General features: G+C 58.8%; 1 protein-coding gene across 1 annotated transcript; it reads left to right on the top strand.

Moving 5' to 3' along the window:
* The first annotated feature begins 4,455 nt into the window (after positions 1-4,455).
* UBALD1 (UBA like domain containing 1) lies at positions 4,456-9,494 on the top strand. Its single transcript, XM_081820148.1, has 3 exons — positions 4,456-4,697; positions 7,997-8,059; positions 8,405-9,494. The coding sequence occupies exons 1-3, from the start codon at positions 4,578-4,580 to the stop codon at positions 8,756-8,758; spliced, it is 537 nt and encodes a 178-aa protein (XP_081676274.1). The 5' UTR covers positions 4,456-4,577; the 3' UTR covers positions 8,759-9,494.
* Positions 9,495-12,753: the final 3,259 nt, after the last annotated feature.

The raw sequence follows: 12,753 nt of genomic DNA on the forward strand, positions 1-12,753 counted from the left end.
GCAGATGCTTAAGGACTGAGCCACCCAGGCGCCCCCTCTCATTTAATTTTCTGATGTAGCTTTTATTTTCATCCCCAATTCATGAAAAAAGGAAAGTGAAGCTAGAAGAAGTGAAGTACCCCACTTAGGCTGCAGTAGATAAACAGTAATGAAGTTACTGCCATACTCCCCTGCCACCCCAGAGGCAGAAACAACCCGATGTGCTAAGTTTCATGTCCCTTGCCACCAGATGGGCCTGAAGACACCCCCCCCCCCACCGTGTGATCTTTCTTCCCTTATCTTTATTAAGTCACATAACATTTGTGTGTATACACACATACATATACCAACACTGAATTCAATTTACTGGCCTCCCTGCTTGGGGGGGAGGCAAGGAGAGTAGGACAGACCCTGATGTTCTCATTGAAAAACAACCCTAGGAGCGTGTCCTTTCTATAGATCCTGGGCCAGGGCAGTCGTTTCCATGGGCTGGGTGTTTGATTAAACATTCCTCTTAATAGAGCTTTGGACTTGTTCTTTCTGTGCTTATCCATGCCCTGCTGGGAGGCAGGCCCTTTCTGATTTGTTACTAGTTCTACTGTCAACATCTGTGCTGATTCATTTATTTATTCAACAAATATTTACCATGCAGCTACTATGTAACACGCAATGAGCCAGGCTAGGAGCCAGGCAACTGGGATCAAATGGAAGAACCCTAGATGTGGAGCATGCAGGTTAGTGAGGAGACACACTTAAAAGGTTAACAGGTGCATAAATACAAAATGTGGTGAGTGCTATAGGAGAATAGAGGTGCAATGAAATAATAGGGGAGACTTATTGATAGGAGTGTCAGGGAAGGCTTCTCTGGAGAGGTAACATTTAAGCCAGGATTTGAAATACAAATAAGAGCAAACCAGCAGGGGAGCAAACTCTAAGGAGGTAAGCCAGTCCAGGTTCCAAGCCGGGGAAACACTATGTGCAAAGGCCCTGAGACTTCAAGGAGCTGAGCATGATCCAGGGGCTCAAAGGTCAGTGTGGTTAAATTCAAATGGGGGGGAGGGTATAGGAACAGAGGTCAAGAGTGAGGCAGTGGCCAGATCTCAAATCCTCTCAGTCAGCCAGCACTGGGTCTTTTGAAACAGACACTAGACACAGTTAATGCGTGATGAGTCCTTGAGTCCAGACTTCTTCCTGAGCCTCCTTGCCTATTCATTCTTGTGCTCCCAGAATCAGGCACTCAATGATCTATGGAGTATTTGAAAGAATGGAGGTGGAAGGGTGCCTGGCTGCCTCAGCCAGTGGAGCATGAGACTCTTGATCACAGAATTGTGGGTGTGGAGATAACATCCACACATTGGGTGTGGAGATAACATAAAATCTTGGGGAAAAAAAGGAAAAGGAAAAATGGATGGAGGTGGGAAGGAGGAGGCCAGGGCATGCTGGGGAGACTTTGGCAGGGCACCCAACTTCCCAGAACTTCAGGTAAGATGTGGGCACTGCTAGAAATACCTTTTTGTCTCCCTGTCCTATCTGCTGGTCCCAGCTGTCAGGCCCCATCTGAGCTAGCTAAGAAATCCAAAGTCCACTCTCCTGCCAGGCTGATTCTAGCTAAAAACAAGATTGTTTTTTCCTTCCCTGCTGCCCCTGGGAAAACTAGCAGGCTAGGGGTGCCATGGGGGCCAGAGGAGTAACCTTTGCTCCTGCCAGCCTCATCTGCCTCACCCCAGCCAGCCTGCTGGTTTGTAAGTACTCCTTCTGAGCTGGACAAGCCTGGGCAGGTAACTGAGTGTTGCTGGGTAAGGATAGGGAGAAGGGGGAAGGTACTTCCCTGAGCCAGAAAATCCCCTAGTGGGCCCTGCCAGGGCAGTGCCCTCTCTCACTCACCAGAAATACACCCTCATGGCCTACTGGGTGCCTGTTCTCCACTGGCTCTGAACACTGGCAAGAGCATAAGGTGGTTTGGATTCCAGCCTGTTTCTTCATCAGTAAAATGGGGCTTGGGCTCCCTAGAGTGGTCCAGACGCAGGCAAAGAGGTGAGTACTAGAAATTGTACACTGAGTGCTGGGCGCTTGCTGACCACTGCACGGGTATTAATCCCCTCAGCAGGCCTGGGATTGCCCCACACTGCTACCTCGGGTTCTACAAATGAAACAAAGCTCAAGGCTGCAGTAGCTTATCCAACATCAGTTAGTAAGCAGCAGAGTTGACTCATACCCAGGTCTGTCTGGCACCAAAACCCGCTTACCTTCCAGCATGCCTTGATGCTATCCTGGTGTAAGAGGGACAGCAATAACCACTTTCAGAGCCACCTACCTCGTGCTGGGCGCTTTACCCACATCAATTCATGCTTACCGTGCTTTGTTAAGAAGAGGAGCCATTCTTAACAAGACCAGAAATCTCCTGGCACTATCAGGGTTTGCAAAAAATGGTGGAGCCTGAGTGATCCCGTGTAGCAGAAGACACCCAAACCTGACTTCCCATGTGGACAGGTTACTTCTGCCAAAGCCGAGGCGCCCACCTGGAAGAGGACACTGAGTCTGCTACCTGCAGATAGACTAAGCCCAGGGCACTCTAGCCCTCAAAAGCCCCTTAGGGGGTCTTACCGTGCAGGGTTCCCTTCCCTCCCCAAGCATCCGGGTGCCCCTGCCCACCCCCAACCCCCACAATCCTGGGACCCTTCAGGCCCTGTCCACCAGTCTCCCATTATCCTCCCACTCGCCAAAGCCAGAACCTCTGGAAGGGTTAGGACCCAGGTAGGGCTTCTCTCCATCCCTCCAGTGTGGCATAGTTCCCTCCATCCAGTGCATTTCCTCTACTGAGGCGCTGGGTTGGTGGGAGGGCACGCCACTAGAATCAGACACATCCAAAACATCTCCTGATTCCCATTGGACCCCTCCACCACCTCTGGACCCCACACTAAGCCTAAAGCCAACAACGGATCAAATATAGGAAAACCTCCCAATGACCTTTCACCCCAAGCCCCCAGGGCCTATGTCACTTCCCAGAGGGCACTTTTCTACATTTCCACAAGCCTACATCCGTCCCTGAGATTTTTTTTTTTTTAAGATATTTATTTGACAGAGAGAGACACAGCGAGAGAGGGAACACAAGCAGGGGGTGTCGGAGAGGGAGAATCAGGCTCCCCGCTGAGCAGAGAGCCCAGTGCGGGGCTCGATCCCAGGATCCTGGGATCATGACCTGAGCCGAAGGCAGAGCTTAACGACTGAGCCACGCAGGCGTCCCCATCCTTAGGATTTTTGACACACGGTCCCAACACCCCCGCCCCCCCTCCCCAGCCAACTCTTCTGGGGTGTGCTCTCCGCAGTAATGCCGGGTCAAGGCAGGGCAAGAGAAAGGGCTCAAAGAACGGTTGCCCAACGGATGAAACTGGAGCCCAGGCAGCGCGAGGAACCGGGCCAAGGTCCCTCAGAGCAGGGGTGACCGAGGCAGACCTCTCCCCGCCTCCCCCCTCCCCGCCCCCAGGATCCCGTTCCGAGCCCGCCCTGGCCCCGCACGCCCGACCCGCGTCGTCACCCGGAAGCGGCGCGTGCGGAGCTGTAAACACAACCCGCAACTCCCTCGCTCCCGTGCTCCCCAGTCCCGCCCCCGCCCGCCACGTGACGCGCCCCCGCCGGCTCCGACCCAGCGCCCGCCCCCGCTGCAGCCTCATTGGGCGGCCAGCTTTGTTTACCTTATATGGCCAGGTCCTAACACTCTGCGGCCGCCCATTGGCGGTGGCGCGGCCTCACTCACTTGACGTCATTTGGGACAGAACGATGCAAATAAACCGGGGCATTCTGGGAATAGGAGTTCGGGGCCGCCCCGGAACTGGCTCCGCCAGGTCCTGGCGCCCGCATCCGAAGGCTGAGATTTCCGGCAGAACGTACGAGATTTTGCGTGGGAAAGTGGGAGCCCCGCGGGGAGGGGACCCCGAGGCACCAGAGCTTGCCCGCCTCGCCGGCTTGTTCGGGCGCCATGCCACCCCCAAACGTTCCTCGGGTCTACTGTGTGCCTGGCCGAGCACCAGGCCGGGAAGGGACCCGCATCACGAGTGGGCGATGTGAGCTTGTGCTCGGGGCGCTGGGGAGACCGGAAGGCTTCCTGGAGGCGGTGACTCTGCAGAACCCTAAGGGGTACATTCATTCATTCAGTGAAGGAGTATTTATTGGCGCCTACTGTGTGCCAGGCATTCGGGGCTGTGCGTCCCAGTGCTTACGATTTATGCCAAAATTTCCAGGGGCCCCCTTTCCAAGTGTGCGCCCATTCAACAGAGAGATACCAGGCACACCGGGCAAAGACGCCAGCGGCCTCCGCCTTCTGGACCCCCACGAGCCTCGGTGAGGGCCTGCAAACGCGCCCGCCCGCTTCCGCACGCAGCAGGGGCAGCGTCCGGACACACCTCCCTGCGCCCCCCAGCCGGCCGCGGCGCGGGACTACATCTCCCAGCATGCCCCCGCGGCCCCGAGCCAGGCGAGGCTCGGTGAGTCAGAGCCGCACAGTAAATATTTGTATTAGCCGGAGCCGGCTCGCTAATGGTGGACGCGTGAGGCGGAGGAGCGCGGCGGCGGGAGGCAGCGGGCAGCGCGGCGGCGGCGCCATGTCCGTGAACATGGACGAGCTCAAGCACCAGGTCATGATCAACCAGTTCGTGCTGACGGCGGGCTGTGCGGCCGACCAGGCGAAGCAGCTGCTGCAGGCGGCCCACTGGCAGTTCGAGGTGCGCGGCCGGGCCGGGGTCGGGGTCCGGGTCCCTCCCGCCAACCGCGCGTGTGCGGGACGGTGTGTACACGTGCCGGTGCGCGCTGCGCCCGGGCCGGGCCGGGGACGCGCACTCGGCCAGGTGTCCCGACGGCCGCGCGCCCCGGCGGCCGGGCCTTAGCGCGCACACGCGGCGTGCGGGTTCGGCCGGGTGTCGCGGCCGCGTCTACGCGGCCCCCGGAAACGCCGCCCGCGCGGGGTGGGGGGAAGGGGCGGCCCGCCCCCGCCGGCACCCCGAATCCCCGCCCCCCCTGCGTCCCCGGGCAGTCGGGATGCAGGGACCCCCCCTCTTTTGTTCGGGTAACGGCAGGGCGGGGCGGCGCCGCGGCCCGGACGGACAGTTGGCAGGCGGCCGGAAGGAGGACGCCCCGGGCCGGGACCGCGCGCCGCCCCCATCTCGGGAGCCGTGGGGTGGGGCGGGGAGCCCCGGGGCCAGCGAGAGCCGCCCCGCGCGAGTGGGTCTGAGGGTGTGCGTGCCCGGTGAGCAGCTCGGTGGCGCCTGTGTCCACGTACATGTGCATTTGTATTTACGCACGCGCCACGCTACGTGTGGGCATGTTGGCGTGTGTGTAAACACGCAGTCTACCCGGCGCGCGGGTGCGGGCTGTGTGTGTTCCGTGTACACACACGTCGCCGTTTTTGCAGATGGTGCCCACGCGTGTACCCACACGAGTGTACCGGTGCTGTGTTGGACCCCACACTACACCTGGGGGTGTGCATCTGTGCACCCCGCTCCAGAGGCGTGCCCAGGTGGCCGCCTCCGTGCTGGCCGGAGAATCTACCTGCACAGTGCACGGCGTGGTTTACGTGGCTCAGTAGCTTCCAGTCAGCTGGGCAGGCCTCCCTGACCCATAGGGCACTAGTGCCCACGGCTTGTGCTGCCAAGAGGCCACTTGGCTTTGCCTAGCTCAACTGCCCCAGAAATAACCCAGGGTAGTATCTAGGAAAGAGGCCAGTGTCCTTGAGCTCCACCCCTCACAGGTGTAAGGTCACAGCCCAGCCAGTGTCTGTGCCCAGCCAAGGCCCAGGGGCCTGGTTTCCTGATGGGGAGCCATCCCAGGAAAGGTGTTTGGGCCTGCTGAGGGGACAGTGAGCCAGGGGATTCCAGGGCGCAGTTTCCTGAGAATGGGATGGGGATCAGAATTCCAGCCCAAAGGTTTGGACAGCCTGGGGGAGCAGTGGCCTGTCCAGCCAGGGGGATCTTTGCTCACCAACATCTACCAGAGCTTTTAGGAGGGACCGCTGATCCTTTGTGGTTCTCACACCCCAAGATGGGAGGCTGCTCGCTCTGGGCAAGTCCCTTCCCTCCTCTGGCCTCAGTTTTCTCTGCACCTCCAGTGTGGGGGTTGACCTCTAAGAAGTGAATGGCCACTCCCTCCAACCCCCACCCCCCCACCCCCTGCAGGGCCTGCAGCCCCACCCTGCAGGAAGCTCCCTAATCAGCCTGTTTGTCTCAAAGGCTAGATGTGGCAAAACTTGTAAAACCACATTCATGGCAGTTTGCTTGAGTCCCACATCTGCATACATGGTTCCCTCCCTGCCTGGGGCTGGGTAGGCAGGTGTCTGGTGGGAAGCCTTTGCATGTCTGGACTCTCAGCCCAGCACAGAGCCCGGCACCTGCTGGACTGTCTCTCAGCCCGGGTTGGTGTCACTCCATCATGCGAATTAAAATGTAGCTTTGAGGATTGAAATGCTGGGGAAAACTCTGTCCCCAGGAGGGGCAGGAGCGGCCTGCAGACTTGGTAGCTCTGGTGAGCCCCTGGGGTAGGAGCCATATGCTCTGGGCTCCCTGAATCTGTTTCACAAGTGTAAAATGGAGGATATGGATACTAGGGAGGTTCACTTAAGGTGAAAATGGGATGTGAACCCCCAAACCGTAGGTCCTTGCATGAAAGTGAGTGAGCGGTTCCTCAGGGCTACCCTTCCCCCACTGTAACCTCCCCAGCAGGCTCACCGGCTGAGGGTTGACCCAGCCAAAGGCCGTGTTTTTGGGTCTTACCTTTGTGATTCAGGTGTTAATGAGGTCAGGCGGCTGCAGGGGGAAGGGGACCTGTGTGTTTTAAGTGGTGGTGCTTTAAGGCAGCAGAATGTTCTCACTGGAATTCTCACTCAGGTGGCCTTTGGATCTGCTGTTGGGAAGGAATGGTTTGGGTGTGTCGCCTGGGGCTCCCAGGTGGGAGGGAGTCCTGAGGAGGTACTTAACCCCAGCCCGTTCCCACACCCTGTTTGGGGACACTGGGGTAGGAAATCTCCAGCAGGAAATTCCCAGAAAAATTCATCTGAATCTAAAAAAAAAGCAAACCCCCAGGGCAAGCCCTGGGAGCCAGCTTGGTCTGGCTGTGCTGGGGGCGGGCAGGGGATTGGGCTGGGTTTGGGGGGCAGGGAACCTAAAGGGGTGGCGAAGGAGGGCAGCTGGGCCTGGGACTTGGCACATACTCCCTCACCCAGCACTTTTGCAAGAGTAGCTGGCTCCCTTATTTTCCTCAGCACCCCTCCTGCAGGCCCCTGGCCAGGACAGACCAAATGCAGCACCTCCCTCGGGCTCCTGGAGCCCCCCTCTTGCCAGTCCCCGAGGGCCTCCACATGAGTTTGTCTGGCACAGACCTGCTCTCTGCCTCCTTTCCCACCACCCTGGGTGCAGACCCCCTTCTGCCATCCTCCTGCTCTGCACCTTAAGAACATTCCAAGGGAGGCTTGGGCGAGTGGGGCAGCGAGTGCAAAACCCAGACCATCCTACGTAATTCTGGCTCTCCCAGGTGGAATGTGGATCTCAGGTTATTGCAGCAGGGGAGGGGAATCAGGAAACCACCCAGCCCAGTCTCCTTGTGGTGCAGATGGAGAAACTGAGGCCCAGATCATGGCAGGCTCCTGTGGCCAGCCAAGGAGAGGGGCAGGCGGGTCATAGACTTAACATCTGGGAGTCTTTGCTATCCCCTGGCTCACAGATGAGGAAATTGAGGCTCAGATGAGGGAGTTGCCACCCATGGAGTTGGTGACAGTCAGGCTAGAATCTCAGTCTTTCCCTGTGAGACCGGGAGAGGGTGCTGCCTGCTCTGCTCCCGAGGTCACAGTGACCACATTAGGTGTGTGCGGAGCTGGAGGCCGGCCTGCCCGGGAGTCTGTAGCGCCTCCTTGGGGGGTGATAGGCACGCTCCTTCCACTCACTTCTGCTCCGTAGCCAGGCCCAGGGCCGCACCAAGCCCGAGATTCTGGAAACAAGGGCCTGAGGGTAATTAAATCTGGGCCTTCTTTCCACAGACGGCTCTTAGCGCCTTTTTCCAGGAGACCAATATCCCCTACAGCCACCACCACCACCAGATGGTAAGTGTCCTGCGGCCCCAGGGGTGGCGAGAGGGGGTGCTCCTGGTCCAGGGCAGGGCAGCCTCGTTCCCCCGGGGAAGCTGCAGTGGCTCTCGCCGCCGCGGAGGGTCCTCCTTGGAGACTGCCCGGGGGGGGGGGGGTGGGCCGGCCCGTCTCGGCTGTGCCTTCCCTCTGTGAGCCCCGAGCTAGCGGACTGTCTCGCGGAGCCAGGACGCAGCCAGCGCAGAGGCCCAGAAGCTCTGCACAGTGGCTGAGTGTGTGTCCCCTCCTCGGAGGCAGCCGGGAGGCCAGGGGCCCTCCCACAAAGGGGTGCTCACCCCACCCTCTCTTGTTTTCCCCCCACAGATGTGCACTCCTGCCAACACCCCCGCCACGCCCCCCAACTTCCCTGATGCCCTCACCATGTTTTCCCGTCTCAAGGCTTCCGAGAGCTTTCACGGTGGTGGCAGTGGTAGCCCAATGGCCGCCACGGCCACATCCCCCCCGCCGCACTTCCCCCACGCCGCCACCGGCAGCTTCGCGGCCCCGAGCTGGCCGACTGCCGCCTCGCCCCCGGGGGGGCCACAGCACCACCAGCTGCAGCAGCCGCCCCTGTGGACTCCGGCACCTCCCTCCCCAGCGTCAGACTGGCCACCCTTGGCCCCCCAGCAGGCCACTTCAGAACCAAGGGCCCACCCTGCCATGGAGGCCGAGAGATAAGGGAGGCCCCTCCCCCCTCCCGGAGGCCAGGACCCTGTGGGGCGGGGGAGAGGATGTCTCTGTGGGCCCCCTTCACCCTCCTCTGTCTGCACCCCCCGTTCCCCGGAGCCCTGGAGGGGAGAGACTGGACCTTGGTGCCAGCACACAGGCTGCCCACACACAGACATGGATGCGCAGGCACGGGGCACCCACCTTGCATGGATTTGGTTCAGAGTTGTCTTGGTGCTGGTGGACAGAACTTCAGAGAACAAGCAGCCTTCCCCAGAGGACTTGCTCGCCCTGGCCCAGCCCAGGGGGCTGCGGAGAATCGCCACAGCAACGGAGACTTGGCTGGCTCCTGTCTTGGAGCTCCTTGGGGGCCAGCAGGCCTAGATCCCCACCCTTGGGAATGCAGAGCCTTCTCCGCATGTGTGTGTGTAGCTGTGTCTGTATTTATATGTATGTCGCTCTCCAAGAAGCAACCTAGTTTATGGGGCAGCTGGACTTTGCATGTTAGAGTGAGCCCCCAAGCCCCTTGCCCGCCACCCCTCTCCCCAGGGCCCTGCCTCTCTCCCGCCCCCTTGTCAGCCAGCCTTGCTGTTCCCTGCAGAGAAAAGAATTGTGGGAAACTCCAGGACTCTTCCCACCCATTCCTCAGCGCCTGCCTGCTGGGGCTGCCTGCATGCCTCCCCCAGAGCCCCGGGGTACCTCACACCCTTTCAATTCCCCCTTTTAACAGAAGAAAGAGTTCAAACCACCACCAGGCTCTGTGGTCTTGCCTCACATCCTGAGCTTTGCTGCCGGCTGGCTCCATGTGGAGAGGCAGGGCACCCCCAGTCCCGCCTGGCTCCACACGGTTCCTGTCTGCTGCTGTCTTTCAACCACAACATGGCTCTGGAACCTTTCTGCCCATCCAAGGCTCTTCCCATGAAGTTAGTTTCTGGCCTGTGTTCCCAGAATCCCTGCCTCCTGCCCATCCTTCCCCACTGTCAGGCTGGACTGATCCTGACCTCCAGGGCTAACAACTGCCTTCCCGTCTGCTTGAGTCTCACACAGGACCTTTCTTTGTCTTAGGGTCCCAATGGCTGGCTACAGGCTGGACTCTGCAGGCCCAACCTCCAGTAGACATGCTGAGTAGGGCAGGGCCCTCCCCCTGGGGAGGTGCACATAGCCAACCTCTGTGCAGAGCCAGTGGGGGCTTGTGACAGGAACAGGACGAGCCCAGGGCAGAGTCCAACCTGCAGCTCAAACCTTTGGTCACTAAGGAGACTGGCAACCTAGGAGCGATAGGATCCTGGGCTCCTCTGGAGCTGGGCTGGGGCAGACACCTGCTCTCACCCCAAGGGAGAAGCCAGGGGTGCCCCACTCTGCGCACCCCCACCCCCCCCACCGGCAGCTGCCCTTGCTGGGAAAGGGGCTTCCTGGGGCAGCCTCAGCCTTGTACCTCTTGTGAGGGGCTGGGTTTTGGGGAAGGAGGGAGGCCAAGGTCTCTGCCCAACCTTCAGTACAGGCGGACCTCACTCTCTAACTTAGGATCACCTGTCCGGCGCCCACCCGGCACCTTGGTCTTCTGCGGATGACACCTGGGTTGGAGAGTTTCTTCTATTTCAGGAAGTCTCCTGCTTGACTGACATCTCTACGCTCCCCGCTGGCGGTCCTGCCCTTGCTTCCAGGGATGGGGCTGGGTCTTCTGATGAGGATGTTCCTGTGTTGGGTGTTCTCCGAGCCACTACCTGGCTTCAGCTTTGTCTCCGCCCTACTGGACCCTGGACAGGCTCAGGGGACGACTCTGCTCTCTGGCTGTTACTGAAGACTGACCGCTGGGCCCCGCTCCAGCTGTTGTTTCTGTCCTGCAATCGTGTCCTCACCTTGAACCGCCCCCCCTCCCCACTTCCAGCAGCCTTCCTGGCCTTCCTCCAGGAGAACGAAGGACAGCTCTGTGAGGAGTTCTTGTGGAGAGGGGAGGGAGGGAGGGGCGGGGTAGGGTGAGGGTGAGGGTGAGGGTGTCTTGAGCCTCCTGAATCTTCACCACAGCCTTCTGGTGGGAGAAAATGCGCAGATAACTGCCACACAGCCCCCTCGAGCGGCAGGAGAGCTGCAGAGGCAAGTATGTGTTTGTGGGTTCTCCGCTCTGTAGGGGTGCGTGTGCCTGGGTTGTCCCAGTGAGCAGATGACTGGGTGGTGTGTGTGTGAGAGACGAGGAGACCGTGCACCATCGAGAATTTGCACTCCTGGAGGCAGAGGCTCAACCCCGGGCAGGCCAGCGGGGGGCCTGTAAATAAGCCAGTCTTGCTACTCAGAGTTTTGTTAGATGGAGGACCTCAAGCTCCGCGTTGAGAGGTGTCCCTACACAACATCTCTACTGAGTGCTGATCTGTTGGAGGTGAGGTGCACTTCTGTGTCTGGGGGTCGCCATGGGCTGGCCTGGAGGCCTCAGGTGGTCACATCAGGCTGGAAAGGACCTGAGGTTCCTGTAGGTCCTGGGTTTCCAGCCTGGGCACTGTGGATATTTGGAGCTGGATTACTGTCTGCCATGAGGTGTCATGTGCTCTGGGATACTGGCCAGCATCCTGGCCCCCACCCACTACATGCCAGTAGCATCCCCCAGTTGTGACAACCGGAAGTATCTGTAGACATGGCAAAATGTCCCCTAAACCCAGGTTCCCATAGTTGGCTGCAGAGCAGCGCCTCCGGGGAGCTCCGTAAAAAGACAAACCACAGACTCCTAGATCCCATGGCATCAGAGTCCCAGGGGAGAAGCCCTGACCGTATTATTTTAAACGTTCCACAGGATACTGGTTGATCAACTTCAGAATAAAAAACCATTTAATCATATACCTTGAAAGGGTGAACTTTAGAGAACGCCAACTGTATGTCAGAACTGTTACTCAACTCCCAGGTGTTTGTGAGGCAGGAGCCGGGCACTCGTGCCTCCCAGTGACCGGGAGCCACCAGACTCATGACCCCAAACTTGTAGGGCATAAGGGTCCCCTGGGTGCTTGAGGCAACTGCTCTGGAGGAGGGCCCAGGAATCTGATTTTTCATCAGTGCCCTAAGCAAGGAGGGGGCAGAGAGCAGGGCCAGAGCTGGGGCTGGGGACTCCCCTAACTTCCCAGCAAATGCAGAGGCCCTGTCAGGTGTGCTGGGAGCTCCTGGTCTGAGATGCTCAGACCAGGGGAAAGGCTGCAAAAGCAGGCCAGACAAACTTGAGGGGGAGGCAGAGCTGGGAAAAGAGAACCTGGAACCTTCCTCAACTTCCCTGAGGCTGGAAGCTCAGACGCAAGGCTGAAGGAGTTAGTAACCATCTATTACACATTAGGGTGTAAAATGGCTGGAAAGCAAAGGTGCTGGTGCATGAACGGAAGGGAAGAGACAGCCATCCTCAGCTGTCCTTGATCTCAGCGCCTCCTGGGAGCTACCCCAGCAGCACACACGGGAAACTGGCCTTGTTACTTCAAAGTGCAGCCTCTTCTGGGCATGGTCACCCCCTACCTGCCTGCCGGACTTGAGCTCAAATGACCGTTTCCAAAGTTCTGCTCTAAACACCATTTGAATCCGTGACATTGCTTGAAAGGACAATTTGAGCTCATTTCTGAAGACTGGACGTGGCAGCGTGTGGGATGAAGGTCTGGCTTCCCCAGGTGACAGGCAGTGGGTGTGTCTTTCCAGTCTGCTGTTAAAACACCGGAGCGTACTAACTTAGGGGTTTGCCAACGCCTAGTGCCCTGACATATGCTGCTGGGCTTGCATTATGTTCCATGTCTTTCTGAATGGTCTACCAACACTTTAAAATGAGAGTTTGCACGAAAAGCCTCACTTCTGGCTCACCTTGGACATTTGTAACAGCTGGCCCAGGTCCCTGCAAGGCCGCAGCTGGCTGAAGCGGACCGTCACAGTGGGGACACAGCCAGCCTGCCCCTAGTCAGCCAGGCCACTCCACTGGCCACAGACGTGTGTGTCCAGTTCCTGTCTCCAAGTCGGTCAGAATCTGGAGGGACCTTGTTTTTCACCAGGAA

This window comes from Leptonychotes weddellii, chromosome 5, assembly GCF_054177405.1.
Source record: "Leptonychotes weddellii isolate Sample4059 chromosome 5, ASM5417740v2, whole genome shotgun sequence".
NCBI lineage: Eukaryota > Metazoa > Chordata > Mammalia > Carnivora > Phocidae > Leptonychotes > Leptonychotes weddellii.